Source organism: Moschus berezovskii, chromosome 19, assembly GCF_049115385.1.
Source record: "Moschus berezovskii isolate FMDL1 chromosome 19, NW_MosBer_1.0, whole genome shotgun sequence".
NCBI classification, from domain to species: domain Eukaryota; kingdom Metazoa; phylum Chordata; class Mammalia; order Artiodactyla; family Moschidae; genus Moschus; species Moschus berezovskii.
The window spans coordinates 7,160,131-7,186,820 of record NC_142478.1 but is presented as its reverse complement, the minus strand read 5'-3'; the positions used below and the strand labels follow the sequence as shown (position 1 = coordinate 7,186,820).

The 26,690-nt window shown below is 37.5% G+C and overlaps 1 protein-coding gene across 4 annotated transcripts in view; it reads right to left on the bottom strand.

Moving 5' to 3' along the window:
* RBM46 (RNA binding motif protein 46) overlaps positions 1 to 26,690 on the bottom strand; it is a 113,485-nt gene that overhangs the window by 51,303 nt on the left and 35,492 nt on the right. Inside the window, exons 4-5 of one of the 4 annotated variants that reach the window (XM_088827932.1) lie at positions 24,069 to 24,128; positions 7,586 to 9,571 (exon numbers count right to left, since the gene is read on the bottom strand). The exons of 1 other annotated variant lie outside the window; for it this stretch is intronic. In XM_088827932.1, coding sequence (XP_088684058.1) covers positions 24,073 to 24,128 — 56 coding nt within the window. In that variant the 3' untranslated portion in view covers positions 7,586 to 9,571; positions 24,069 to 24,072. Of the gene's footprint in view, positions 1 to 7,585; positions 9,572 to 11,616; positions 12,325 to 24,068; positions 24,129 to 26,690 lie in introns of those variants that run through there. 2 more of the 4 variants (XM_088827931.1, XM_088827927.1) reach the window with 2 other exon arrangements.

Here is a 26,690-nt window from a genome sequence, read left to right as displayed (position 1 = left end):
GGTAGAATCAAGATTGCTGAGAGAAACGTCAATAAACTCAGATATGCAGATAACACCACCCTTGTAGCAGAAAGCAAAGAGGAACTTGCTCTTGCTTCTTGAATAAAGTGAAATAGGAGACTGAAATAGCTGGCATAAAACTCAACATTCAAAAAACTAACATCATGGCCTCCAGTCCCATCACTTCATGGCAAATAGATGGGGAAACAATGGAAACAGTGACAGACATTATTTTCTTGGGCTCCAAAATCAGTGAGGATGGTGACTGTAGCCATGAAATTAAAAGACGCTTGCTCCTTGGAAAAAAATCTATAGCAAAACTAGACAGCATATTAAACAAGAGAGACAGTACTTTGCCCACAAAGGTCCGTCTAGTCAAAGCTATGCTTTTTCCAGTAGTCATGTATAGATGTGAGAGTTGACCATAATGAAATGTGAGTGCCAAAGAACTGATACTTTTTAACTGTTGTATTGGAGAAGACTCTTGAAAGTCCCTTGGCCTGCGAGGAGATTAAACCAGTCAGTAGTCCTAAAGGAAATCAGTCCTGAATATTCATTGGAAGGGCTGAAGCTGAAGCTCCAAAACTTTGGCCACCTGATGTGAAGAGTTGACTTATTGGAAAAGACCCTGATGCTGGGAAAGACTGCAGACTAGAGTAGAAGGGGATGACAGAGGATGAGATGGTGGGATGGCATCACCCACTCAATGGACATGAGTCTGAGCAAGCTCGGGGAGTTGGTGATGGACAGGGAAGCCTGGTGTGCTGCAGTGCATGGGGTTGCAATGACGGACATGACTGAGAAACTGCACTGATCTGAACTGCAGCACCCCAGCACTGCTGCCTACAGGCTGTTGGGCAGGGCCAAGTCTTGGAGTCAGTGAGCTAGAGCGAAGAGTCTACCCACCCACACCACTGTCCACATGGCAGAAGCAACTCCCATGAATGGCCGCTGACAGTGTCTATATCCTCGGGGTGCCACAGTCACCCCTTGCCTCTCTTAGAGATCCTCCAGGACTAGCAAGTCAGTTAGGCCCAGTTTCCTATCAAATTTCTGCTTTCGTTCTGGGTCCTAGAGAATGTGACAGAAAAGGTAATGGCAACCCACTCCAGAACTCTTGCCTGGAGAATCCCATGAACGGAGGAGCACAGTAGGTTGCAGTCCATGGGGTCGTTAAGAGTCAGACACGACTGAGCGACTTCACTTTCACACATTGGAAAAGGAAATGGCAACCCACTCCAGTGTTCTTGCCTGGAGAATCCCAGGGACGGGGGAGCCTGGTGGGCTGCCATCTATGGGGCCGCACAGAGTCGGACACGACTGAAGCAACTTGGCAGCAGCTTGGCAGAGTGTGTGAGATTTTGGGTGTGTCTTTTAAGTATGAAGTCTGTTTTCTTCCAATCCTGTGAGATTCCTGAAATTAAGCCTCACTGGTCTTCAAAGCAAAATGTCTGAGGACTCATCTCAGTGCAGGATCCCCAGACTGGAAAGCCCAATGTGGGATTTAGAACGCTCACTCCTGTAGGAGAACCTCTGCAATAAATTTGTTTTCCAGTTTGTGAGTCACCCACCCAGGTTTATGAGACTTGACTATATCGAGTCTGCCCTGCCTACTGGTCTCATTTTGGTTCCTTTTTTATGTCTTCAGTTGCAGATCTTTTCTATTAGGTTCCAGTCTTTTTCATCTATGATTGTCCTCCATAGAGTTGTGATTTTGCATATATACAATGGAATATTACTCAGCTATAAAAAAGAAACACATTTGAGTCAGTTCTAATGAGGTGGATGAAACTGGAGCCTATTATACAGAGTGAAGTAAGTCAGAAAGAAAAACACCAATACAGTATACTAACACATTTGTATAGGAGTTAGAAAGATGGTAACAGCGACCCTACATGCAAGACAGCAAAACAGACACAGATGTAAAGAACAGACTTTTGGACTCTGTGGAAGAAGGCGAGGGTGGGATGATTTGAGAGAATACCACTGAAACATGTATATTACCATATGTGAAATAGATGACCAGTCCAAGTTCGATGCAGGAAACAGGGCACTCAAAGCCAGCACACTGGGACAATCCAAAGGGATGGGATTGGGAGGGAGGTAGATGGGGGTTTGGCACAGGGGGACACACATACACCCATGGTTGATTCATGTAAATATATGGCAAAACCACCACAATGTTGTAATTAGCTTCCGATTAAAATAAATTAATTAGAAAAATAGCTGTGATTTTGGTGTGCTTGTGAAGGGAGTTGAGCTCAGGGTTTTTCCACCCCTCTATCCTGGCCAACACCTTGGGGGTAGCCTTTTTACACGTATTTTTGATAAAGCTGTTAGTCTCTGCTTTCTTGGCATTTTGCAGTCTGATTTGTCAGTCATTAAGGGAATTCCCTGAGTGCTCGTGACCATTTGCAAAATAGAGCTTACTTCACCTTCCTCTCTCCCTTCTCTTATCTTCATTTCAGCTTTGTTATAACACTTATGTATTATATTCCCACCCTTAGCCCCACCTTTTAGTCCAAATCATTTCTTTTCCCAAAGTTTCCCTAGTCATATCCTCTAATAGATTCCTCTGGAAGCCTCAGGAGGATATTCCATGAGTGCCTAAAGTGGCTTTTTTCTCATACTGCCAAATGTTTGTTTGAGGATTTTTCAGTTTAAGATAGTGTGTAATTATTTTCTGCTACTTAGCATTTGTTTTTATTTTTCAGTAAATTTTCATCAGCTGAGATGTATACTCATTTCTTTTTTTTATGGTGGTTTTATGAAGTAGTAAACTGCTTTGATCTATTTACTTCACAGACAGGCTTGGCAATTTTGAATGATTTATAAGATTATGGGTTTAAGAATGCTCTCTGCTCTCAGTGTAGTGAAGTACAATTTCTTTAATGGATTTTTTGTGGGTGACAGCTGTGTGCTCCCTTTTCTTTTATGGTTATTTGTCTTATAGGATCCTGAATTTCACCTCTTGAATTTTTTTCCCCCTTTTACCATTCAGAATCCAAAGGACATGCCCCAGTTCCTTTTGACTTTCTTCTCCCAGAAGAGACTGCTTGTATATACCTGCATTTTTTTCAGTATTTTCACAGCTGAAGTAGACTGTGAGCTCACCCTTAAGCTTTATACTTCCAGATCCCTTTTGACCATTTTCTAGACCCTTTAACACATCCTTTGTCCTCCACAAAAGTTTGCATCAAAAATTAAAAAAATAACTACTGGAAGAACAAAGCTAGAGGCTTCAGGCTTCAAGCTATATTACAAAACTATAATGATCAAAACTGTATGGCACTGGTCTAAAATAGACATACAGACTAATGGAGCAGAATAAAGAACTGGGAAATAAATGCACACTTATATGGACAATCAGTTTACAACAAAGGAGCCTAGAATATACAACGGGAAAAGCACAGAGTCTTCAATAAGTATTGTTGGGAAAACTGGATAGCTACATGCAAAAGAATGAAACTGGACCCAACTTACACCTTACACAAAAATTAAATCAAAATGAATTAAAGACATTAAGGCCTAACACTCTAAAACCCTAAAAGGAATTATAGGTAATAAGCTACCTGATATCGATCTTGGTGATGAATTTTTTATATTTGACACCAAAGCCAAAGGCAAAGAAAGAACAAACAGTAGGGTTACATCAAACTAAAAAGTTTCTGCACAGCAAAGGAAATCATTAACAAAATGAAAAAGCAACCTACCAAATGGGAGAAAATGTTTACAAATCATATATTAATATATGATAAGGGGTTAGTATCCAAAATATATAAAGAACTCACATAACTCAATTGCAAAAAATTCCAGTTATAAATGGGCAAAATACTCATTTTTCTAAAGAACACATACATAAGGTCAGTAAGCACATGAAAAGATGCTCAATATAAAGTCATCAGGGAAGTACAAATCAAAACCACGATGAAGTATCACCTCATTCCTGTTAAAGTGGTTATCATCAAAAAGACAAGAAATAAATGTTGGTAAGGATGTGGAGAAAAGGACACATTTGTACATTGTTGGTGGCAGTGTACATTGATGCAGCCACTATGCAAAACAGTATGAATGTTTCTCAAAAAGTTAAAAATGTAATAACTACCACATGATGCAGTAATTCATCTTCTGGATATTTATCTGAAAGAAAAAAATGACTATCTGAAAAAGGTATCTGCACCCCGTGTTCACTGTAGCATTAGTTCAAGAGCCAGGACAGGAAAATACACTAAGTATCCAAAGATAGATGAATCGATAAGAAAATGTGTATGTGTATACAATGGAAAATTATTCAGCCATAAAGAAGGGAACTTTGCCATTTGTGACACTATGGATAGGATTTGAAGGCATTATGCCAAAGTGGAGTAAGTTAGAGAAACACTGTATGACCTCATGTGCGGACCTAAGAGCAACACAAAAATGTCAACTCACAGGTAGAGAGATCAGATTCAAGGGTCTGGGAGTCGGCAAAATAGGTAAAGGGAGTAAAAAAATACAAACTTCCAGCTATAAAAGAAATTAGTAATGGGATATAATGTAAAGCATGGTGGTTATAGTAATACTGCACATTTGAAAATCACTAAAAAATAGATCTTAAAAAGTTGTCATTGTAATCAGAAAAAAAAATGTCTACTTATGTGTGGTGATGGGTGTTAAGATTTATTTATATATACGAATACTGAATCATTGTTATATACCTGAAAATAATATAGTGTTATATGTGAAATACACCTTAATAAAAACTCTTCTGCAATTTGTCATCCATATTTAGTTTTACTTACAGGTAGTTTGAAAACTGTAGTGCTCTCTAGTTGTACTAAAGGTGTGGATCATCCATGGCTTTGCTTTAGATTATTCCATATAGTTTCCAGAAAATGTGTAAGAGAGATCTGGGTTTTGGTGCATTCCACTATCTTTAGGAAACTAGATTTCAATTATTTTTCCCCTTAGTCAACTGACTTTCAGTTCAGTTCAGTTCAGTCGCTCAGTCGTGTCTGACTCTCCGCAACCCCATGAATCACAGCACCCCAGGCCTCCCTGTCCATCACCAACTCCCGGAGTTCACTCAAACTCATGTCCATTGAGTCGGTGATGCCATCCAGCCATCTCATTCTCTGTCGTCCCCTTCTCCTCCCGCCCCCAATCCTTCCCAGCATCAGAGTCTTTCCCAGTGAGTCAACTCGTCGCATGAGGTGGCCAAAGTATTGGAGTTTCAGCTTTAGCATCAGTCCTTCCAATGAACACCCAGGACTGATCTCCTTTAGAGTGGACTGGTTGGATCTCCTTGCAGTCCAAGGGACTCTCAAGAGTCTTCTCCAGCACCACAGTTCAAAAGCATCAATTCTTCAGCGCTCAGCTTTCTTCACAGTCCAACTCTCACATCCATACATGACCACGGGAAAAACCATAGCCTTGACTAGACGAACTTTTGTTGGCAAAGCAATGTCTCTGCTTTTTAATATACTATCTAGGTTGGTCATAACTCCTTCCAAGCAGTAAGCTGACTTTAGTCAACCCCATAATCCAGGTGAGACGGTAACAGGCAGGAAGGCCAGGGGTCTCCAAAAGGAGGAAATAGCCTCCAAGTGTCAGACCTTTTTATCTCTCTTAAGCGGCAGGAGGAAACAACTATCGATATTTTTTTCTCTATACAAATTTCAAAGGAAGTTTCTCTTAAAATACTGTGTTGCCATAATGACACCTGGTTTCACCTGAAGTTAACTACTCTCAAATCTTGAGTTAACCAATGCATTTTTCTTATGGAAATGTTGGTCTTAAGTTATGTTAATGTACTACTCATTTACTCTATCTTCAAGTCGGTTCAGCCCAATGGCTCAGAACCTACCTGACAAACCAGTCTGTTATACTCAGATATTGTTTCCCTAATCTATGTAAAACTAAACTATTTGTTTGGCAATCTGCCCTTCTGCAAGATTTAAGTTAATCGTTTTATGGCCCAGGATGAATCGTCTGGTGTCAAAATTATCCCAAAATGCATCTTATGGGTGAGGGGCCTGGTGCCATTCTGAGCCTTAAGACATTCCTTTCTTTCATTAACAGACTGCTAGTGATTATATAACATTCAGCTGAAGACTAGCAGGGGGTACTCTTTCTGCCCCCTTCTGATGTCTATGTCAGAAGATGTCAATGTCAGAAGCTTTCTCTATCTCCTTTATACCTTAATATAACTTTATTACACAAAAGCTCTGAGCGATCAAGCCTCGTCTCTGGCCCCGGATTGAATTCTTCTCCTCCGGAGGCCAAGATCCTGGTGTCTTGGTGTTATTCTGCAACAACCTTTCACAGGAAACTGAGCAAAGGATGGGAGCATAGCAAAAAGAGTTCTTTAAACTATGAGATGCCATTTCAACTTGATAGCGGGGCTCCTGGGCTCATACCTGGTGATAAAGTAACACCTAATTCATGAGGGTCAATCTCTATTAAAGCCTTTGACTGTGTGGATCACAGCAAACTGTGGAAAATTCTGAAAGAGATGGGAATACCAGACCACCTGACCTGCCTCCTGGGAAACCTGTATGCAAGTCAGGAAGCAAAAGTTAGAACTGGACATGGAATAATAGACTGGTTCCAAATAGGAAAAGGAGTACATCAAGGCTGTACATTGTCACCCTGCTTATTTAACTTACATGCAGAGTACATCATGAGGAACGCTGGGCTGGAGGAAGCACAAGCTGGAATCAAGAATGCCAGGAAAAATGATAAATCAATAACCTCAGATACGCAGATGACACCACCCTTATGGCAGAAAGTGAAGAGGAACTAAAAAGCCTCTTGAAGAAAGTGAAAGAGGAGAGTGAAAAAGCTGGCTTAAAGCTCAACATTCAGAAAACTAAGATCATGGCAACCAGTCACATCACTTCATGGCAAATAGACGGGGAAACAGTGGCTGACTTTATTTTTTGGGGCTCCAAAATCACTGCAGATGGTGACTGCAGCCATGAAATTGATGCTTACTCCTTGGAAGGAAAGTTATGACCAATCTAGACAGCATATTAAAAAACAGAGACATTCCTTTGTTAACAAAGGCGCAGATATCTAGTGAAGGCCATGGTTTTTCCAGTGGTCATGTATGGATGTGAGAGTTGGACTACAAAGAAAGCTGAGCGCCGAAGAATTGACGCTTTTGAACTGTGGTGTTGGAGAAAACTCTTGAGAGTCCCTTGGACTGCAAGGAGATCAGTCCTGAATACTTATTGGAGGGACTGATGTTGAAGCTGAAACTCCAATACTTTGGCTACCTGATGCGAAGAGCTGACTCATTTGAAAAGACCCTGATGCTGGGAAAGATTGAGAGCAGGAGGAGAAGGGGATGAGAGAATGAGATGGTTGGATGGCATCACCGACTCAATGGACATGGGTTTGGGTGGACTCCAGGAGTTGTTGATGGACAGGGAAGCCTGGCATGCTGCAGTTCATGGGGTAGCAGAGTTGGAGGCGACTGAACTGACCTGAATCTCTATTAAACCTAATCACAAGCTAATTCTTTTTCAGGAAGAGAATTATTTGCCTAAGAAGATGCAACTTTGTTTCAAATCTTGGAGGTCTTTTTTTCACTGTTTTTCCTATCAGAGATTAGACACATTTCAAGTACACTGGACCCATTGAGTCAAAATTGGTGAAGTGCATAGCTGATTACATTGCTGCTTTTACCACATGTGTTTATTTTGCCTGAGATCCCTATTCAAAACCCATTAACTTCTGATCAGACAGTAAGTACACAAGTGTAGTTTTTCCTAATGTGTGTGTTTGGATTATGGTTCATTAAAGATCTTCATTTTGTTCCTGAGAAGTAATGTATCTTTTTACTTAAAAGAAATTTAGATAAAATATAGAAGAGACAGATAGACCAATTTATCATTGTACTGTATCTGGAGTGAAAGGAACTAGAAGTGTGATCTCATATGCCTTTCTCATAATCATTTATTTTGTAATCCTTCCACAGTTTAATATAAACACATACAAATGTTTTCTCCCTTTTTACCCAAAATACATCATAGTATCTTATACACATTATTTCTAAACCTCTTTTTCACATCACTTTCTATATTAGGAATAAAGAATATTATTTTGTACAACCTTTTCAGTTCAGTCGCTCAGTCATGTCTGACTCTTTGCAACCCTATGAACTGCAGCACGCCAGGCCTCCCTGTCCATCAGCAACTCCTGGAGTTTACCCAAACTCATGTCCATTGAGTCAGTGATGCCATCCAACCATCTCATCCTCTGTCGTCCCTTTATCGTCCTGTCTTCAATCTTTCCCAGCATCATTGTCTTTTAAAATGAGTCAGCTCTTCACATCAGGTAGCCAAAATATTGGAGTTTCAGCTTCAGCATCAGTCCTTCCAATGAACACCCAGGACCGATTTCCCTTAGGATGTACTGGTTGGATTTCCTTGCTGTCCAAGGGACTCTCAAGAGTCTTCTCCAACACCACAGTTCAAAAGCATCAATTCTTCTGCGGTCAGCCCTCTTTATAGTCCAACTCTTATTATGTACCAATAAATGCATTATTTAATCAGTCCCCTAATGAGAGCTTCCTTGATAACTTAGTTGGTAAAGAACCCGCCTGCAGCGCAGGAGACGCCGGTTCGATTCCTGGGTTGGGAAGATCTGCTAGAGAAGGGATAGGCTACCCACTCAAGAAGTCCCCTAATGAGGGCTTCCTTGATAACTTAGTTGGTAAAGAACCTGCCTGCAGCGCAGGAGACGCCGGTTCGATTCCTGGGTTGGGAAGATCTGCTAGAGAAGGGATAGGCTACCCACTCAAGTATTCAAGTATACCCACCAGGGCTTCTCTGGTGGCTCAGCTGGTAAAGATCCACCTGCAATGTGGGAGACCTGGGTTCAATCCGTGGGCTGGGAATATCCCCCTAGAGAAGGGAAAGGCTACCCACTCCAGTATTGTGGCCTTCAGAATTTCATGGACTGTATAGTCCTTGGGGTCGTAAAGAGTCGGACATGACTAAGCAACTTTCACTAGTGATGGGTATTACAGATACAAAATGTTTCAATGAATAGTTTTTCACATACTATTTCACACACATGTGCAAGTATATTCCTAAAGTAGGACTTCTGGATCAAAGGTTTAAGTATTTGTAATTTTGGATGATAGCTGAATAATTGCTCTCTACATGAAGTACACTAATTTATAATCTCACCTGCAATGTATGAGAATGCTCATTTTATTCAATGCTTCCAAAGGTTTATCAACCTTTTGAATTCCTTTAAATCTAACTTTTCAGACTGCATCTTTTTCTTATGAGATAAAGCACTTTTTCACATGTTTAAGGGCCAAGTTTCTGCCTTCAGACATTTTGCCCATTTTCCTCTTGAGTGGAAGTTCTTTTCATTGATATTTATAAATATTAGAGATTAGCACTTTATGAATCAATTCACAGTTATTTTTCAAGTTTTATCATTTGTCTTTTGACATAACCGATATCCTTTTCTTGCCACACAGGCTTTCCTTTTTAAATTGTACTTTCACCTTCTTCTATGATGGCCTTTAGATTGTGAGTCATAGTTAGGGAAAACTTTCCCACTCTTAATACTGTAAAAGGAAAACCAGAGAAGAGAGGTAAGGTTAAACTCTCTGTGTAACTTTTCTGATCTTTCTGCTTACCAGGGTTTTTATGCAAGCCAAGGGTCATAGCTACTGAGTACTTCATATTTCAGCCACAGGTCCTTGCACAAAGTTGCACAAAGAATTTGATCAACGGCTGTCTTTAGAAATGTTTCCCTGTCCAGTGAGTTGCATGACATAGCTAAGAAAGTTACCAATTAATAGTGGCTTGTGGTTAATAGCTTATTATAAAGCCTGTGCTATAAGAATTAAAGCAGCAAGTAATTAGTAGCTATGTTCACAAGCGAAATTTCATATGCAGTATGAACAAAATTAACTATTACATCAACCATTACAAGGTCAAACATTACATCACAGTGCTTGATATGAATGCGCTGATTTATATATTTCTGGTTAAAGGGAACAGAAAGAATGAGAAACCAGGACATTAAATGACTGCTATAATATAATTACACCTAAACAATACAGGGTACCACTTGAGTGTTTTCTACTTGGAAGTGTTTTACATTTGACGTAAAGTTACCATGATTATACAGATTTGAAATTATAGCTTCGAGAGATTAAAAATCATGTACAAACTCAGAGTTATTACTTGACTGTGGCAGAACTGGTAATCAAACCTGAGGCTTGTACATACCTGCCACACAGGTATGGCAGCTATGGCAGAACTGGTAATCAAAGGCCAAAGTTTGTATGTTTCCCACCATGTAACTATGGATCTCCAAATGCACTGTATGATTGGTAAACTCTCTTAATTGTGATGCACAGTTGATCCTTCAAGAACACAGGGGATTAGGAGTATCCACGTTTCAGTATCCATGGTTCCATACTGGCAGAGTCAACCAACCACAGATGATGTACTATAGCAGTACATATTTATTGAAAAAAAAATCACATATAAGTAAACACGCATTTTATTGTTCAAGGGTCAGCTGTATAATATTTTAAGTGAAAAAGTTACGTGGGAACTTGTCATTATATTTGGGCCATTCCAAACATTTCTATGAAAAACTGAATTAATTTGTCTGTTTATCTTCCAGAAGATAAACCCAAGTCACCTCTGCATCTCAAGGGTATTTCCATAGCCACTGACAAAATACTGTCTCTTTACTGAAGGAGTGATATGAAGCTGTGAATCACAGAAGTTAAACTGTAAAATCAGATGTCAGAAAAAAATTAACACTAGTTAAGGATAATGTCTATGCTCATTTGAAAATCTAAGGCAACAACCTAGAGAATGTAGTAGGTATGGTCCGATGGAATGAACCTTCTTTAGAGGATGAAAACAAGACTAATTTACTATCTCCAATAACTTCTGCTAAAATAACTTCAGTAGAATAAAACATATGCAGCTATTTAATATTCTACTTTTCAAAATCTTATATTCCATACAATGAGATGATTACCAAAGCTAGTATCTAGTATCTAACCAGTGCAAAGATTTTTGTCTCTTATTATCATTAGAAACTGATCACAAACTACTAAACAGCCCAAATGACCTGAGTTCATTAATTATTCATAAGAAAGAGGGGAAAACATCACTGGGTTCATCAACAAAATATTTCTACTGGTCCCTAAAAAGGACTTTGTTAGTATGTTTCACAAAACTATTAATTTTCTTCCTGCATTATCCTTTGCTTTGGTCCCAATGAAGACACTGAGCCTATGCATACCAAGTAGGGGAAACTGGTTTTTAGAAGGGCAGGACAATTGTGGGAAATAACCTTTCTGCACATACTAATACACAAGTGAGACACATGCATATTAGAAACACTATATATTTAATGTCAAAGAATTTGAATTCAAGGACAAAGATTAAACAACACATGATTTCAACAGTTAAAAACCGTAACACTTCTTACTCAACTATACACTGAATATCAAAAAAACAGAAGCGTAACTATAAAAACCTTGAATACATTAACAGCAAAATTATAATTTATTTCTATAACAAATAATTATTAACTAAAATATTTATAGTTATTTTCAAGGACCACAATGGTAGACTGCTTTTTCTTGAGTACTGCATAAAATTTGCATCTTAATCTTTTTGCCCTTCATTTCCTTTTACATAATAGTTAAGATGCTTCTGGTTATATAATTGTTCTAATCTCTGATACAGATAGTGATCCTTGGTAATCAAATCTAGTGAAACCATTGTCTGCAAGTGCTTTAATACTTGTGAAACTCTATTTAGTAAAGTTACAATGAAAAAAATTAATGTAAACTTCTGGGTTCTATTGACCACTCAAGAATCAGAAGTTATTTAAAATCCCAAAAGTTTAAAACGAACAGTAGTTTGTTATACCTTTATCAAGAGAAATCAGAGTAACTTTTTAACTGTGGCATTTTTACAAGTTTTACAACTGTAGGTTATTCGGATATTTACTATGACTGATGTTTACTATGTTGAATATATAATTTTCATTTTAAAACCAAATGTACAAACCCGATTCTAAAATAAAACAGTATTTTAATGTGCATGCTTTACAAAGAAACTTCCTGTTTACAGTATTTTCTTCAGAAGAATGAGGCCTGATTGGAGATATATAATCGCTGTCCAGCATGGCTGCCATTAGCAAGAGGTATCGTTGGTGACAAGGAATAGCTTGGATAAGAGTAAGGCCTTGAAGTATAAGGAAGCACGCTGGGAGTCCCAGAAGAGAGGGTAGCACTAACAGGGGAAAGACTATTTATTGAGCTGAGACGGAAATTGTAGTCTGTAAATAAATACATAACAATTAAGCTGCACAATCTTTATGGTTACAAACTTAAAGAGACAACGCATTGTAACTATAATCACAGTTTAACATAATGTTCTAAAACTTTCAAAATCCTGGTAATTTTATATTGCTGGTAAAGACTATTTCAGCATTCACTGCATTGCAAATCCTGACAGTTTCATCAGTCAGTATTATGTAAACTTTCACTGACACAATACTTCAGAAATCTTACTAGAATGCATTATTGGATATCCATTGTTTTGTGTCTTTATGATCACCAAAAAAGAGAACCTCAGATTTCTCTTACTCTATTCAGAATGAAGCTCCTTTAAAATCTGATATTCACACTAAGGGGTCAGTCATCCATGAAGAAAAGATATAAAACACTGAATTCATTATTTGCTTCTTTTTAAAAATTGTGTTAGGTATCAAACCAGCAGAAACAGTTACCCCTGGATTGCAAAAATTGTCTAATATTTCATTACTTAAATATTTAATATAAACAATTATACAACTCAACAAACGAACTTAATATCAGAATCCTACCAGTACCATAAAACAGTAAAATGAATCTTCATAAAATAAACATCAATAAAACATTATCAACTTACAATATCGAGAAATCCAAAAATTAAACCAAATTATTTTCTGAAAACCAGTATTTGAAATATTACTGTTCCAAAATAAACATTCATCTTATGTAGATGCAATTTCCTGCTTCATTAATTATAATGTTTAGAGATGTGTGTGACCATTAAAGACCAAATCTGTAAATCCTGTACTTTCCAAAAACTCAACTATGTTCTTTAGTGTAGAGTAAGTCAAAGAGTGTGAAAATGACTATAAAATGATTATTTATAAAAGGTATGGTACTTCTAGGCATGGAAGAAATTAGGTCATCTAATATATAGGTCAAGTTTTTTCTACATTTTCCTGGTACTATAAATGAGGTCTAAAAATGAACATTAACCTAGTATTGTCACGGAACTTAATAGTAAGCCAACAGGAATGAGATCAACTGCAGGGCAATAACCTCAAGAAACATCATAAAGAACCTAGTTAAGAAAAAAAATGGAAAAAATAAAAATCAGTTAAATGTAAGTTTAATTTCTAGCACTGTAAAACTAATTAGAATAATTTTTATAAACTTTTAATGGTACCCTGAGATCAATGAAAGCAGTTTGCTACAGGAAGACAAGTACCAAGGCATCCAGTTAAAAATATTTTCAATATTTGAAACTGGATAAGGAAGTAACCATTTGATACCATTTGCTTTCCTAATATCCAGGTATTATAGAATAAAGTAGCATAAATCCATGTATTATAGAATTTTTTTTTCTTTTAAGGGATCCTCTTTGCCTGAAGCATTACAATATTGAGTATAAATAGAAACCTTACTGTTTCTGATAATTCTAATATTTTTTTTAAAAGTTCTGATTCTCTCCTCTCATTCTAAAGATTATCACACAAATACAATCAATTCCTTATTAGCCATGTACATATAGTTCATGCTTTCAAGTTTTAACAGTGTGGTCATAGACAACACGATTTAAAAGAACAGATCTTTAAATAGTTATACTTTGTATATGGGGAAATGCAGTTTTCAGAGAAATCACTTTCACTTTGGGTTTATATCCATTCAAGATCTAATGCAGCCTGTTCATGGAATGTGGCTAAAAGAGAGATTTTCAGAGGATTTCACAAAGAAGATACAGACAACTGGCTACTTACAAAGTGTTCGTTAGGTCTGAAAAACTGCGTTTTTGAAATACCCCTACTGTAAACCTTCAATTTAAAAACACACTAATGACCACTGTAGTCTCACACTCTGAAGGAGAAGAAAATTATATAAAATTAAAAGGGCACTTTGATGGCTTTACTCATAGAGGATAAATAAATAAAAAAAATTTCTCCCTAATACTACAAAGATTGGGAAATAAAAAGCTTCAGATGTTTACAAGCATTTCAAAAAGAAATTCTTTTGCAATCTAAAACTCTAAATATATTCAGAAAAACATCTGGGTGTCTAGAAAATGTAATACATACCAAATGAGATAATAATTGTGAGATAAATCTAGATGAACTGTATTTCCTCTAACATATAATTTATGTATAACAGACAACAGAACTCAGAAACATCACTGATTTCTATGAAACAACAAATTAACAAATGAATTAAAATTCCTAACATATATTTACTTGCCCACCTCTGCTTTTTCTTCCCAATGAACATCCTTAGCTCTTCAATCCCACTGTTTCTGCCTCAGACTGGGATATGGACTACCCTCCCCGCTTTGTCTGAAGGGAATGATACAGAGCCAATTTCAGAATTTGTTTTACACTGAGAATTATTCAACTGTCTTAACACTTTTAAAATTGAGATACAATTTACATGGGGCTTCTCTAATAGCTCAGCTGGTAAAGAATCCACCTGCAATGCGGGAGACCTGGGTTTGATCCCTGGGTTGGGAAGATCCCCTGGAGAAGGGAGAGGCTACCCACTCCAGTATTCTGGCCTGGAAAATTCCATGAACTGTATAGTCTAGGAGTTGCAAAGAGTCGGACACGACCGAGTGACTTTCACTTTCACAATTTACATACAATAAAATGCATACATCTTATGTGTTCATTATAATGAGTACTGCTAACTATAAAAACCTATGTAAACAACACCTAAAGCGAGATATAAAACATATCCTTCAATCTAGAAGATCCCATTATCCATTTCAGAGCCCTTCTATTGGAGGCAACCACTTTCTGATTTCTAGCATTATTAGCTTAGTTTTGCCCGTTCTTGGACTTTATATAAAATGAATTCTTAAGGTACTTTTTGTGTCTAGATTCATTCATGTTATATCAGTAGTCTGTTCATTCTTATTGTTGAGTAGTATTCCACTGTATGAATACACCACAATTTCTTTATTCATTTACCTGTTGATAAAAATTTGAGTTGTTTCTAACTTTGACTATTATGATTAAGCTATTATATACATTCTTATACAAGTTCTTTTGTGAATACATATTATCATTTATTTGGGGTAAATAATTAAGAGTAGAGTTGCTAGGTGATAGGGTAGAGACAGATACTGCTAAACAGTGCATTTACAGCAGTACACTCACATCGATAAAATATGAGCGCCAGCTGCTCCACACCTAACATTTGTTATTGCCAGAGCTTTTAATCACCACTATTTCAGTGGTATGAAATGATATCTCATTTTGGTTTTAATTTGTATTTCCCTTATGTATAATAAGATGGTAAAGAATCTGCCTGCAATGCAGGAGACCCAGGTTTGATCCCTGGGTTGGGAACATCCCCTGGAGAAGAAAATGGCAACCCACTCCAGTCTTCTTGCCTGGAGAATCCCCATGGACACAGGAGCCTAGTGGGTTATAGTCCACGGGGTTGCAAAGAGTCAGACACGACTGAGAGACTAACATTTTTACTTTCACAAAATTTCGTCATAAAACTTAGAGCTCTCCAGATAATCTGGGTTGCAGAAAACCTCACAGCCTGCTGAATGGAGGCTACACTCCTACTTGTTACGGCATGCAAGAGACTGGTGGAACACAACCAAGTTGTTTCAATTGCAGAAGTCAAGTTGCAAAGATCTGAGATGTGAAGGCTGGCTACAGGCATATTTCACTGCATACCGCATCTGAAAAGATTCTGTTATGATTTATGAGGGTCCTGGTTAGGTCTTGGTTATGATCCCAGTGACTTGCAATAAAAATGAACCCAAAGGCTTGAACTAGATATTTTACTAAAATGGTCACTTACTGATCATTCTTATTGCTTTTTTCTTCTGTTGATATCAATAAAGTTTTTTTACTAATTAAATTCTCTAAATCAAAATATTAAATAGGAATAGCTTAAATCCTCAGAAGTCTCTACCTTAAACCACCTCTTTCACTGAAGAATATTACCAAAAAAAGATGGCTGATCTTAGTGACTTTTCCATATTCCACACAGTTAAACAGAGAAAAAACAAGTTAAAAATTAGGCCTTCTAACTCCGAGGAAAGTACTATTTCCACCTGATCAAGCTCTTTTACTCTGACAATTTTCTCAAAACTGGGTTGACAGAAAGTGTTTCAAAAGGGTGTTTCAGGCAGGGTGAGAGACAGAGTGCTGAAGCTTCCCTGGTGGCTCAGTTGGTAAAGAATCTGCCCACAATGTGGGAGGACCCAAGTTTGATCCCTGGGTTGAGAAGATCTCATGTAGGGAATGGCAACGGACGCCAGTATTCTTGCATGGAGAATTTCACTGACCAGAGGATCTAGTGGACTACAGTCATGGGGTCACAAAGAGTCAGACATGATTGAGTGACTAACACTAAGTTACCCGGCTTCTGCTTGCACCTACCCACACCCTCATTTTGCACTTCAACACACTACTCTGCATTCCCTTGCTTTAAATGCTAAACTTTTATGCAATATTTCATTTAAGGAAAAGGCCCTTTTGTACAAAAAAATGTATGAGTAACTTGCTCTAATATAATGCTTTATTAGAGATATCATTGTAATCAAATCCTCTAAAATTCCATATTTATATGCTGAATGAAAACATTTTTACAGAATAAATTTGATTTATAGGCTTAACCTTAAGTGAATCCTTAATTCCAGAAGAATCTGAAGCTATGTCTTGAGTGAGCAGGACCGTGAGTAACAGCCATGGTGCCCGGGAGCAAGTGCAGAGCCTGGCAGAACATGTCCCACTTGCCTGCCAGTCCCACCTCTGCAGTGAACATACTGTGGCCTCCTACCCTTCTCTGTCCAGCATGAGGGACAAACGCCACCAACACGCTTCTCAGGGAAAACTAGGAAATAGGTTTACTGATTTATTCTATTTGTGTCTTGCTTTCCTGTTTCTCACATCTTGACGGAACATCACAGAATCGCTAGCTGCTTTTGTTTCATACAAAGGAGAAAGCCTTAATAGAGACTTTAAAGTGAGTTTCGAGAAAGTATCCTCTCATGTTAATCTTTTTCTTTTAGTTTCTAACCAGACACTCTTTAAATTCATTTTCCATTAGAAAGTAAATTCCTCGTAATTGGTTTCCTTGTTAGCTCTGTGAATTCTACCTTGATATCCCCATCCTCTTTTTGATGGTACCTTTTTAAAGCGTACGACTCAGCGATTTTTAGTACATGCACAAAGTTACGCAACCAAACACCACCATCCAGAACATTTTCAAGGCCTCAACAGAAACTCTGTATGTACCTATCAGCAGTCACTCCCCATTCCATCTCCTCCAGCCCCAGCAACCACTCACTTTGTTTCTACAGATTTGCCTATTATAGATTTTTCATATAAATGAAGTTACATAATTAAGGTGATCTTTCTTAACTAACTTAGCATGATTTTAAGGTTCATCCATGCAGTATGTATCAGAACTTTTTATCGCCATTGTATAGAGATAATGCATTTTGTTTATCCAAATTGTTTATCAATTTGTTTATCCATTTGTTTATCAATGGACATTCACCTTTCGCTTGTTAGGAATAATGCTGTTAAAGAGCACATGCACAAAATTTTGTGTGAACATATGTCTTCAGTTCTCTAGAGTGAATAACTAGGAATGGAATTACTGGGTCATTACTGGTAAACTCTATGTTTAACATCCTAAGGTACTGCCAATGATTTTCCAAGAAACTATATACCATTTTAACACTCCCAACAGCAATGTGAAGCACCTGATGTTTTGACCTGTGAAAAACATTTCCACCTTTAACATGTATTTTAAGCATTTCTTTAGATTTCTATGAGATCTCGGTCAAAATTTTGAAAAAATTTCATTTTACCATTTTTTATTTCAACTTCTAATATTCTAATAGCCATAATCAATAACTTTCTTTTACTGAACCACTGAATTTCATCTTTAAAATAGTTTTTTCTTACATTATACATATCTAGAATATTTTTAAAAGGCTGGGTTCAAACACAGACATTAAAATCATGTATGTTAGAAAACAACATTTACCGTTCATTATGCTGTATTTCTATCCTAGTACAGAAGACCAAGAGCTAACTGTAAAGCTGAGGAAAGCATTTTCAGAATTGGTAAATATTAAGCAACTATAACCTATGAGATATTTAAAAATCATTAACTAAATTTTTATGTGATATTTTTGGCTGGACTACATTAGGAGTATCAAGTTTACTGGTATTTTTACTTGATTTACTTTCCCTACTTCAAGTAAATTTTTTAAAAGTATTTTTATTTCCTACTTAATTTTTCCTATCAGGTGACTGACAGTAAAGGGCAAAGAGTACACATGCAATGAACAATGTGTTTCTCTAAGACTAGGCCCACAGAGTAACTGAGGTCGGGAGTTGGTGATGGACAGGGAGGCCTGGCGTGCTGTGATTCATGGGGTCGCAGAGAGTCGGACACGACTGAGCGACTGAACTGAACTGAACTGAACTGATAGGAAGGTTTGAACATGATAATCTTAGTAACAGGTGGCTGGGTAAGAAAGTTACTATCTATAACTGTTTCCTTATAAGCGTCTAGTTAATTAGTTTTCTGATTTTACTAGATGATTATATTTCTCAGATTCAATTTTGAGGGAAAATTATTTACTGCTGTTTTTAATTATTTTTTTAAATTACAGTCTAAGTCCCATATAATTTTGAAGATTTGGGTTTAAAATTCTTACTCTAAATTTGATATCATATTTCATAAACATTTTGTCAATTATCTGTATTATTATTAGGAAATTACAGCTGTTTCATTCTAAATTATCTAAAGATTATAACTGAAACCCCAAAACAAAGGTGTGAAATCCTCAAAATGCAAACTAATATCACTACAGTGAAAGCAATCCGTTTCAGTGCCTGCCTGGGAAAGAGGACCCAGAAGAATAAACGGATTATAGTAAAGGTGATGGAAATCTTCATTTTCTTGATTTCACAGATTTATAAAGCACAACTGACCAGAAGTGTACACTTTAAATATGAGCGTTTTATTGTATTTTAATTATACCTCAAAAAAGTTATAAAGAAATCCCAAGCATTTCTCTGGGTTAGTTTAAAAGTTTCCCAAACTACATCCCACACAATTCTTGTTGAAACAAGAATCCCTTGGGCCAAAAAACATCTTAGGAAAATTTTAGGAAAGATGGATCTAACAGCTAAACAAATTGTACTATAGTTATTCAGGATGCTAATTGCAATAAATTATAACTTCCAAGGGGAGTATATATATAGTTCATGGTTCTTCCCAAACTTGACCACAGAAACAGCTGTATCACTGAACAACTGTGCAAATCAGTATAGGAAGAAACCTTTAATAAGACGACTATATAATGGGAAAACATTACAAAGAAATCAGAAAAATTCTTAAAATATGTTCAATACAGCAAGTATAAACTCAAATGTCTTCAGAGGCAAATGTAAAAAACAAAACAAACAAAATTTGAGATCAAAAAGGACCAAATGTAAAATAAAAGCTGTCTAGCTATTTGTACTGAAGTGAAACCTAGCTGCTTTCCTATCAAAAAATTGAAGAGACCAAACAAATTCATTCTAGAACTTCCAGTATGCTACCTTTGTATTAAGAGATTTAATTATGTCAAATTCCTTTTAATTATAGTTTATATACCATTTAGAAAAAGAGGAATAAAAGAGCAGCCTATGAGAGGGAAAATTATGATTTGAGTTATAGCAAACTAGGCTTGTTAGGTGGCACTAGTGGTAAAGAACTCACTTGCCAATGCAGGAGACATAAAACAGGAGTTCGAACCCTGGGTTAGGAATCGAGGAGGAGGAGGGCATGGCAACACACCAGTACTCCTGTCTGAATCCGAGGTCCAGAGGAGCCTGGCAGGCTACAGTCCATAAGGTCACAAAGAGTCAGCCGTGACTAAAGCAACACCACACACACAAAACTAGGCCTCAGTACAGCTTCAACATTGTGGCTCACGACAAAACCTGTCTGGGCACAGCTCTAGGAAAGACAGCAGCTCTTCTCAAGTTTCATCTCCGTCAGTAAATTCAGTCCTCACACTTTAAAATTTGCACAAAAAAACTGTAGGGAAGGCAGTGCTGAGAACGGCATCACATATTTAAAAATTTAAACTAAGATTAAGATCTATACAAGTACTGTTTTAAACTTCCAACATAAATATATTGCTTGTATCTGAAGTATGCTGTTCTGTTCAGTTGCTAAATCATGTCCTACCCCATGGACTGTAGCACACTGGGTTCCTCTGTCCTTCACTGCCTCCCAGAGATTGTTCAAATTCATGTCCATTGAGTCGGTGAGCCTATCTAAATATCTCATCCTCTGCTGCACCTTTTTCCCCTTTCTCATTCTGCCTTCAATCTTTCCCAGAATCAAGGTCTTTTCCAGTGAGTCAGATCTTTCCATCAGGGGGCCAAAGTATCACAGCTTTACCACCAGCATCAGTCCTTCCAATGAATGATAGGGGTTGATTTCTTTAGGACTGACTGGTTTGATCTCCTGGGTGTCCAAGGGACTCTCAAGAGTCTTCTCCCGCATCATAATTCAAGAGCATCAATTCTTTGCACTCAACCTTCTTTATAGTCCAACTCTCATATCCGTAGGTGACTACGGGAAAAACCATAGCTCTGACCATATAGACCTTGTTAGCAAAGTGATGGCTTCTTTTTAATATACTGTCTAGGGGCTTCCCTGATAGCTCAGTTGATAAAGAATCTGCCTGCAATGCAAGAGATTCCTGGGTTGGGAAAATCTGCTAGAGAAGGAATAGGCTACCCAACCCAGCATTCTTGGACTTCCTTCGTGGTTCAGCTGGTAAAGAATTCACTTGCTTGAGGGAGACCTATGCTCGATCCCTGGGTCTGGAAGATCCTCTGGATAAGGAAAAGACTACTGACTCCAGTATTCTGGACTGCAAAATGCCATGGACATGCACAGTCCATGGGGTCACAAGGAGTTGGACATGACTGAGAGGCTTTCACTTTCACTTAGGTTTCTCATAGCTTTCCTCCCAAGGAGCAAGCATATTTTAACTTCAAGGCTGCAGTCACTGTCCACAGATAAATTTGGAGCTCAAGAAAAGAAAATCTGTAACTGCTTCCACTTTTTCACCATTTCCCACAAAGTGACGGGATCAGATGCTGTGACCTTAGTTTTCTGAATGTTGAGTTAAGCCAGCTTTTTCACTCTCCTCTTTCACCCTTATCAAGAGGCCTGTTAGATTCTCTTCACTTTCTATCATGAGAGTGGTATCATTTGAATATCGGAGGTTCTTGATATTTCTCCTGGCAGTCTTGATTCTAGCTTGTGATTCATCCGGCCTGGAATTTCACATAGCGTACTCTGCATATATATAAGTTAAATAAGCAAGGGGACAATATCCAGCACTCCCATACTCTTTTTCCAGTTTTGAACCAGTCAGTTGTACTACATTTGGGTCTGTTATTCCATGACCTGCACACAGGTTTTCTTGCTTCTCAGGAGACAGGTGAGTGGTATGGTATTCTCATCTCCTGAAGAACTTTCCAGTTTGTTGTGATTCATACAGTGAAAAGCTTTAGACGTAGTCAATGAAGCAGAATCAGATGCTTTCCTGGAATTCCTTTGCTTTTTCTATGATACAATGAATGCTGGCAATTAAATCTCTGGTTCCTCTGCCTTTTCTAAAAGGCATCTGGAAGTTGTACATCTGGCTTGTACATCTGGAAGTTCTCAATGTGCATACTACTGAAGTCTATCCTGAAGAATTTTGAGCATTATCTTGCTAGTATATGAAATGAGTGCAATCGTATGGTAGTTTGAACATTCTCTGGCATTACCCTTCTTTGGGACTGGAATGAAAACTGACCTTTTTCAGTTCTGTGGCCACTGCTAAGTTTTCCAAATTTGCTGGCATATTCAGTGCAGTACTTTAACAACATCATCTTTTAGGATTTGAAATCGCTCATCAGAATTCCTTCATCTCCACTAGCTTTGTTTATAGTAATGCTTCATAAAGCCCACTTCAATTCACACTCCAGATGTCTGGCTCTGGGTGAGCGACTATGGCATTATGGTTATCTGGGTCATTAAGACCTTTCTTGTATAGTTTGTCTGTATATTCTTGATACCTATTCTGAATCTCTTCTGCTTCTGTTAGGTCCTTACTTTTTCTTTCCTTTATTGTGACCATCCTTGCATAAAATGTTCCCTTGATAAGTCCACTTTCTTAAAGAGGTTTTTCTATTGTTCTCCTCTATCTCTCTGCATTGCTCATTTAAGAAGGCCTTTTTATCTATCCTTCCTGTTTTCTGCAACTCTATATTAAAGTTGGGTTTATCTTTCCCTTTCTCCCTTGCCTTTTGCTTCTCTTCTTTCTTCAGCTATTTGTAAAACCTCTTCAGATAATCACTTTGCCTTCTTGCATTTTTTTTTTTGAGATGACTTTGGTCACCACCTCCTGTACAATGTTTTAAACTTCCATCCATAGTTCTTCAGGCACTCTGTCTACCAGATCTAATCCCTTGACTCTTTTCATCATTTCCACTGTATTAATCATAATGGATACGATTTAGGTCATACCTGAATGGTTTAATGGTTTTCCCTACTTTTCAACTTAAGTCTATATTTTGCAGTAAGGAACTCATGATCTGAGCCACAGTCAGCTCCAGGTCTTGTTTTTGCTGACTGTATAGTGCATGTTCATTTTTAGCTGCAAAGAATATAATCAGTTTGACTTTGGTATTGACCATCTGGTCAAAACTGTAAGTCTTTGCCCTGCTTCATTTTGTACTCCAAGGCTAAATTTGCCATGCTATTCCAGGTATTGCTTCACTTTCTACTTTTGCATTCCAACCAAAAGTGTGATTCTTTCATGGATCATGGCCTTATCATGGCAAAGGAGCTTGTATAACTTAATGAAGCTATGAGCTATGCCATGCAGGGTCACCCAAGATGATTGGGTCATAGTGAAGAGTTCTGCAAAATGAGGTCTAGTGGGGGAACAGATGGCAAACCACTCCAGTATTTTTGCTGCAAGAACCCCATGAACAGTATTTAAAGTATGAGTTACAGTTATTATTTATTGAGCATTTAGTAAGTACAAACAATAACTACACACGATTAGCAGTGTTCAGTCCTTACAGGAGCCTTACCAGGCAAGTACTACTGATTTTCTCTTTAACATGGAGGAAGCTGAGGTACAGAGATGTAAAATCTTTCTCAAGAACATACGGATTATTTCCCAGTGAACTTCAACGTTTTCTTTTTTGTCTCTATATGTAAAAATGAATTTAGATACTAATAATCTTTACTCAAACTCTAAACTACCTTTAATTTCCTACTAAAATTTACCCTCCTCAGTACCACATTGAAAAAGCTAAGTGAATCCTAATATAATTTTTATTCTAAACTGTATCAATAATAGTTTGGTTTAAAAAAAATCTGAAAAAATCAGACTTCCACTGTCAAATTAGTTTGGAGAAATCTGGGGTAATCTGCTTATGTTTATTTCAACTACATCTACTTTAAATACTGTTTGTCATCCTGGTGCTTTACAACGTACACACTAGCCTGTTTAAAGTTTTGAGAAGTCTGAAAATATGGACCAGGCAAACTTTTTAAAACTTTGTGTAATGCATCTATAATCAACAAAGCTATAATCATCAAAAATTGTCACAAGGTTTCATTGGACAATTTTAAATATTTCTTCTTAAAATTGTAAGAAGAATAATTTATAACTAGCTTTCTGAAAACTAAATATATCACTTAATATTCCTAAGAGGCTTTTTCTTACCTGTTTATTTTCTCCAAATTCTTCTACATAGGTCCAGGCTGAAGAGACTGTGTTCCCTGTCTGTAAGCAGTGAAGACAGAAAAGAATTGAGTCTTTAGATTGATGTTATCCCTAGCTTGGAAGTGATAGAATCCTTGATAACTTCAGTTAAAATTATCTGATCGGTAAATATGAAAATAAATTTAGAGGAAAAGAAACAAGTGATAGTTATTTCTGAAGTTCTGCAAAGATGAACAAAGAGCAGTATTTTGCTTTTGGAATGAAAATTATGATTTAATACATTAACACAATTAACATATCTTTCTATACAAATTAAGACCTTATTAGTTGGTTTTCCCAAGAAGGACTACTCTACCAATAAAATAAGAAAAATATTTAAAAAACAAATGAGATTGCCCAATTTTTGATAAGTGGAGAGCCAAAGAACCTAAGTGAATTTGAAAAAAATCAATATCCTTTCCCTCTGTGTTAAAAAGAAATAAATAGCCAAAATAATACTCAGCTCAGCTCAGCTCAGCTCAGCCGCTCAGTCGTGTCCGACTCTCCGCGACCCCATGAATTACAGCACGCCAGGCCTCCCTGTCCATCACCAACTCCCAGAGTACACTCAAACTCATGTCCACAGAGTCGGTGATGCCATCCAGCCATCTCATTCTCTGTCGTCCCCTTCTCCTCCCGCCCCCAACCTTTCCCAGCATCAGAGTCTTTTCCAGTGAGTCAACTCGTCGCATGAGGTGGCCAAAGTATTGCAGTTTCAGCTTTAGCATCAGTCCCTCCAATGAACATCCAGGATTGATCTCCTTTAGAATGGACTGGTTGGATCTCCTTGCAGTATAAGGGACTCTCAAGAGTCTTCTCCAACACCACAGTTCAAAAGCATCGATTCTTCAGCGATCAGCTTTCTTCACAGTCCAACTCTCACATCCATACATGATCTTATTATCAGTTAAATTTGATTCACCTGAAACCTAACTTAGTTATATACAGCATAACTGAATGTGCATCCATTTTGGTGGATCTCTGTATTCAAGTATGAACAAGTAAAAAATGTTTGATCCACATAAAACTATAGACATTTAAATACTGATCTTACAGATAACTCAGCAGAAAAAGTCACATTTTCTGATTTTTATGTAATAAATTAGGTATTTAGTCAACCCTTCCCAATGAGAACTAAATACCCAGACATTTATTAAAACAAAGGCTAACTATCTGAAAGCACTGAGAATGGTTAAGACTGAAGAACTGTGGGACTGTGAGCTTACACAAGAAGAAACTCAAAGAGGTGTGCACATCTTCTGGATGTATGCTTTGCCTACAGAGACTGGCAAGTTCTAAAGAGGGACCTGAGAGACAAAGAAGAGGGCAAGATACAGACAAATTTCTGAGGATAATAGGACAAAAACTGGAATTGAGGAGCATGTCTAGAACCCTGAATAAAACTGAACTAGAAGTAGACCAATTTTAATTTAGTTCAGATGACTAAATTCAAATCTCCTCAATACCTGCCAAGATTAAGACAATCTGGGGTTGCCAGTCCTACGGTCACCTTTTTAAAGCAAGCATATTAGCTTTCAGATCATCACAACGTTTTTCATATATGAAACCTGGCATTCAATTGAAAAGAACCAATCATATAAAAAGATAAAAAGTGAAAAGATAAAATAACATGACCTAAAATCACAAGAAACAGAAGTCAACAGTAACAGAGCTATATAGGAAATGTAGACAAATTTTTCAGAACTAGACATCAAAATAATTATGACTGCCATCCTCAAGGAAATAAAAAAGACTGAAAATTTTGGAAGAAAAATATAAATCAAAACAAAAAAATCAAATGAAATTTCAGAACTGAGAAATTCAAATAATTACTTTATCATGTTAGACACAGATGAAAAAGGAATTCATGAGCGAAAAGACAAGCCTGAAAAAACATGCAGACTAAGCGTAGAGAAGAACGGAAAAGTACAGAAAGAACACAGCAGACACACGGGAGGCCGTAAAATGGCCCACAATTCAAAACTGGAGAACCATACAGAAATACAGAGAAAGTGGGACAAAAGCAACGTAAGAAAACAGAGTAACTTAGAACTTTCTAAAACAAGTGAAAAACACTGATCCGGATTAGAAGGGGTGCAAGTTCCAATTAAGACAAAAACTAACAGAATTACACCGAAGTCTACCATAGTAATACTTCTGAAAATCACAGGAGAAACAGAAAATATTAAGAGTAGCCAGAGGAGTTTATAATAAAGGAGTAATGGGGGCAGTCCCACGATGGCCAAGGAACAGGACGGGAGACCATTTTCTTTCCCACAAATTCATCAAAAGAACATCTGAACGCTGAGCAACTTCCACAAAACAACTTCTGAACGCTGGCAGAGGACACCAGGCACCCAGAAAGGCAGCTCATTCTCTTCGAAAGGAGGTGGGACAAAATATAAAAGATAAGAAGAGAGACCAAAGAGTTAGGGACGGAGACCCGACCTGGAGAGGGAGCCGTGAAGGGAGAGAAGTTTCCAAACAGTGGGAAACCCTCTCGCAGGCGGGTATGGGGAGCTTTGGAATCTCAGAGGGCAACATAACCCAGAGGGAGGAGAAAAAAAAAAAAACACACAGAAG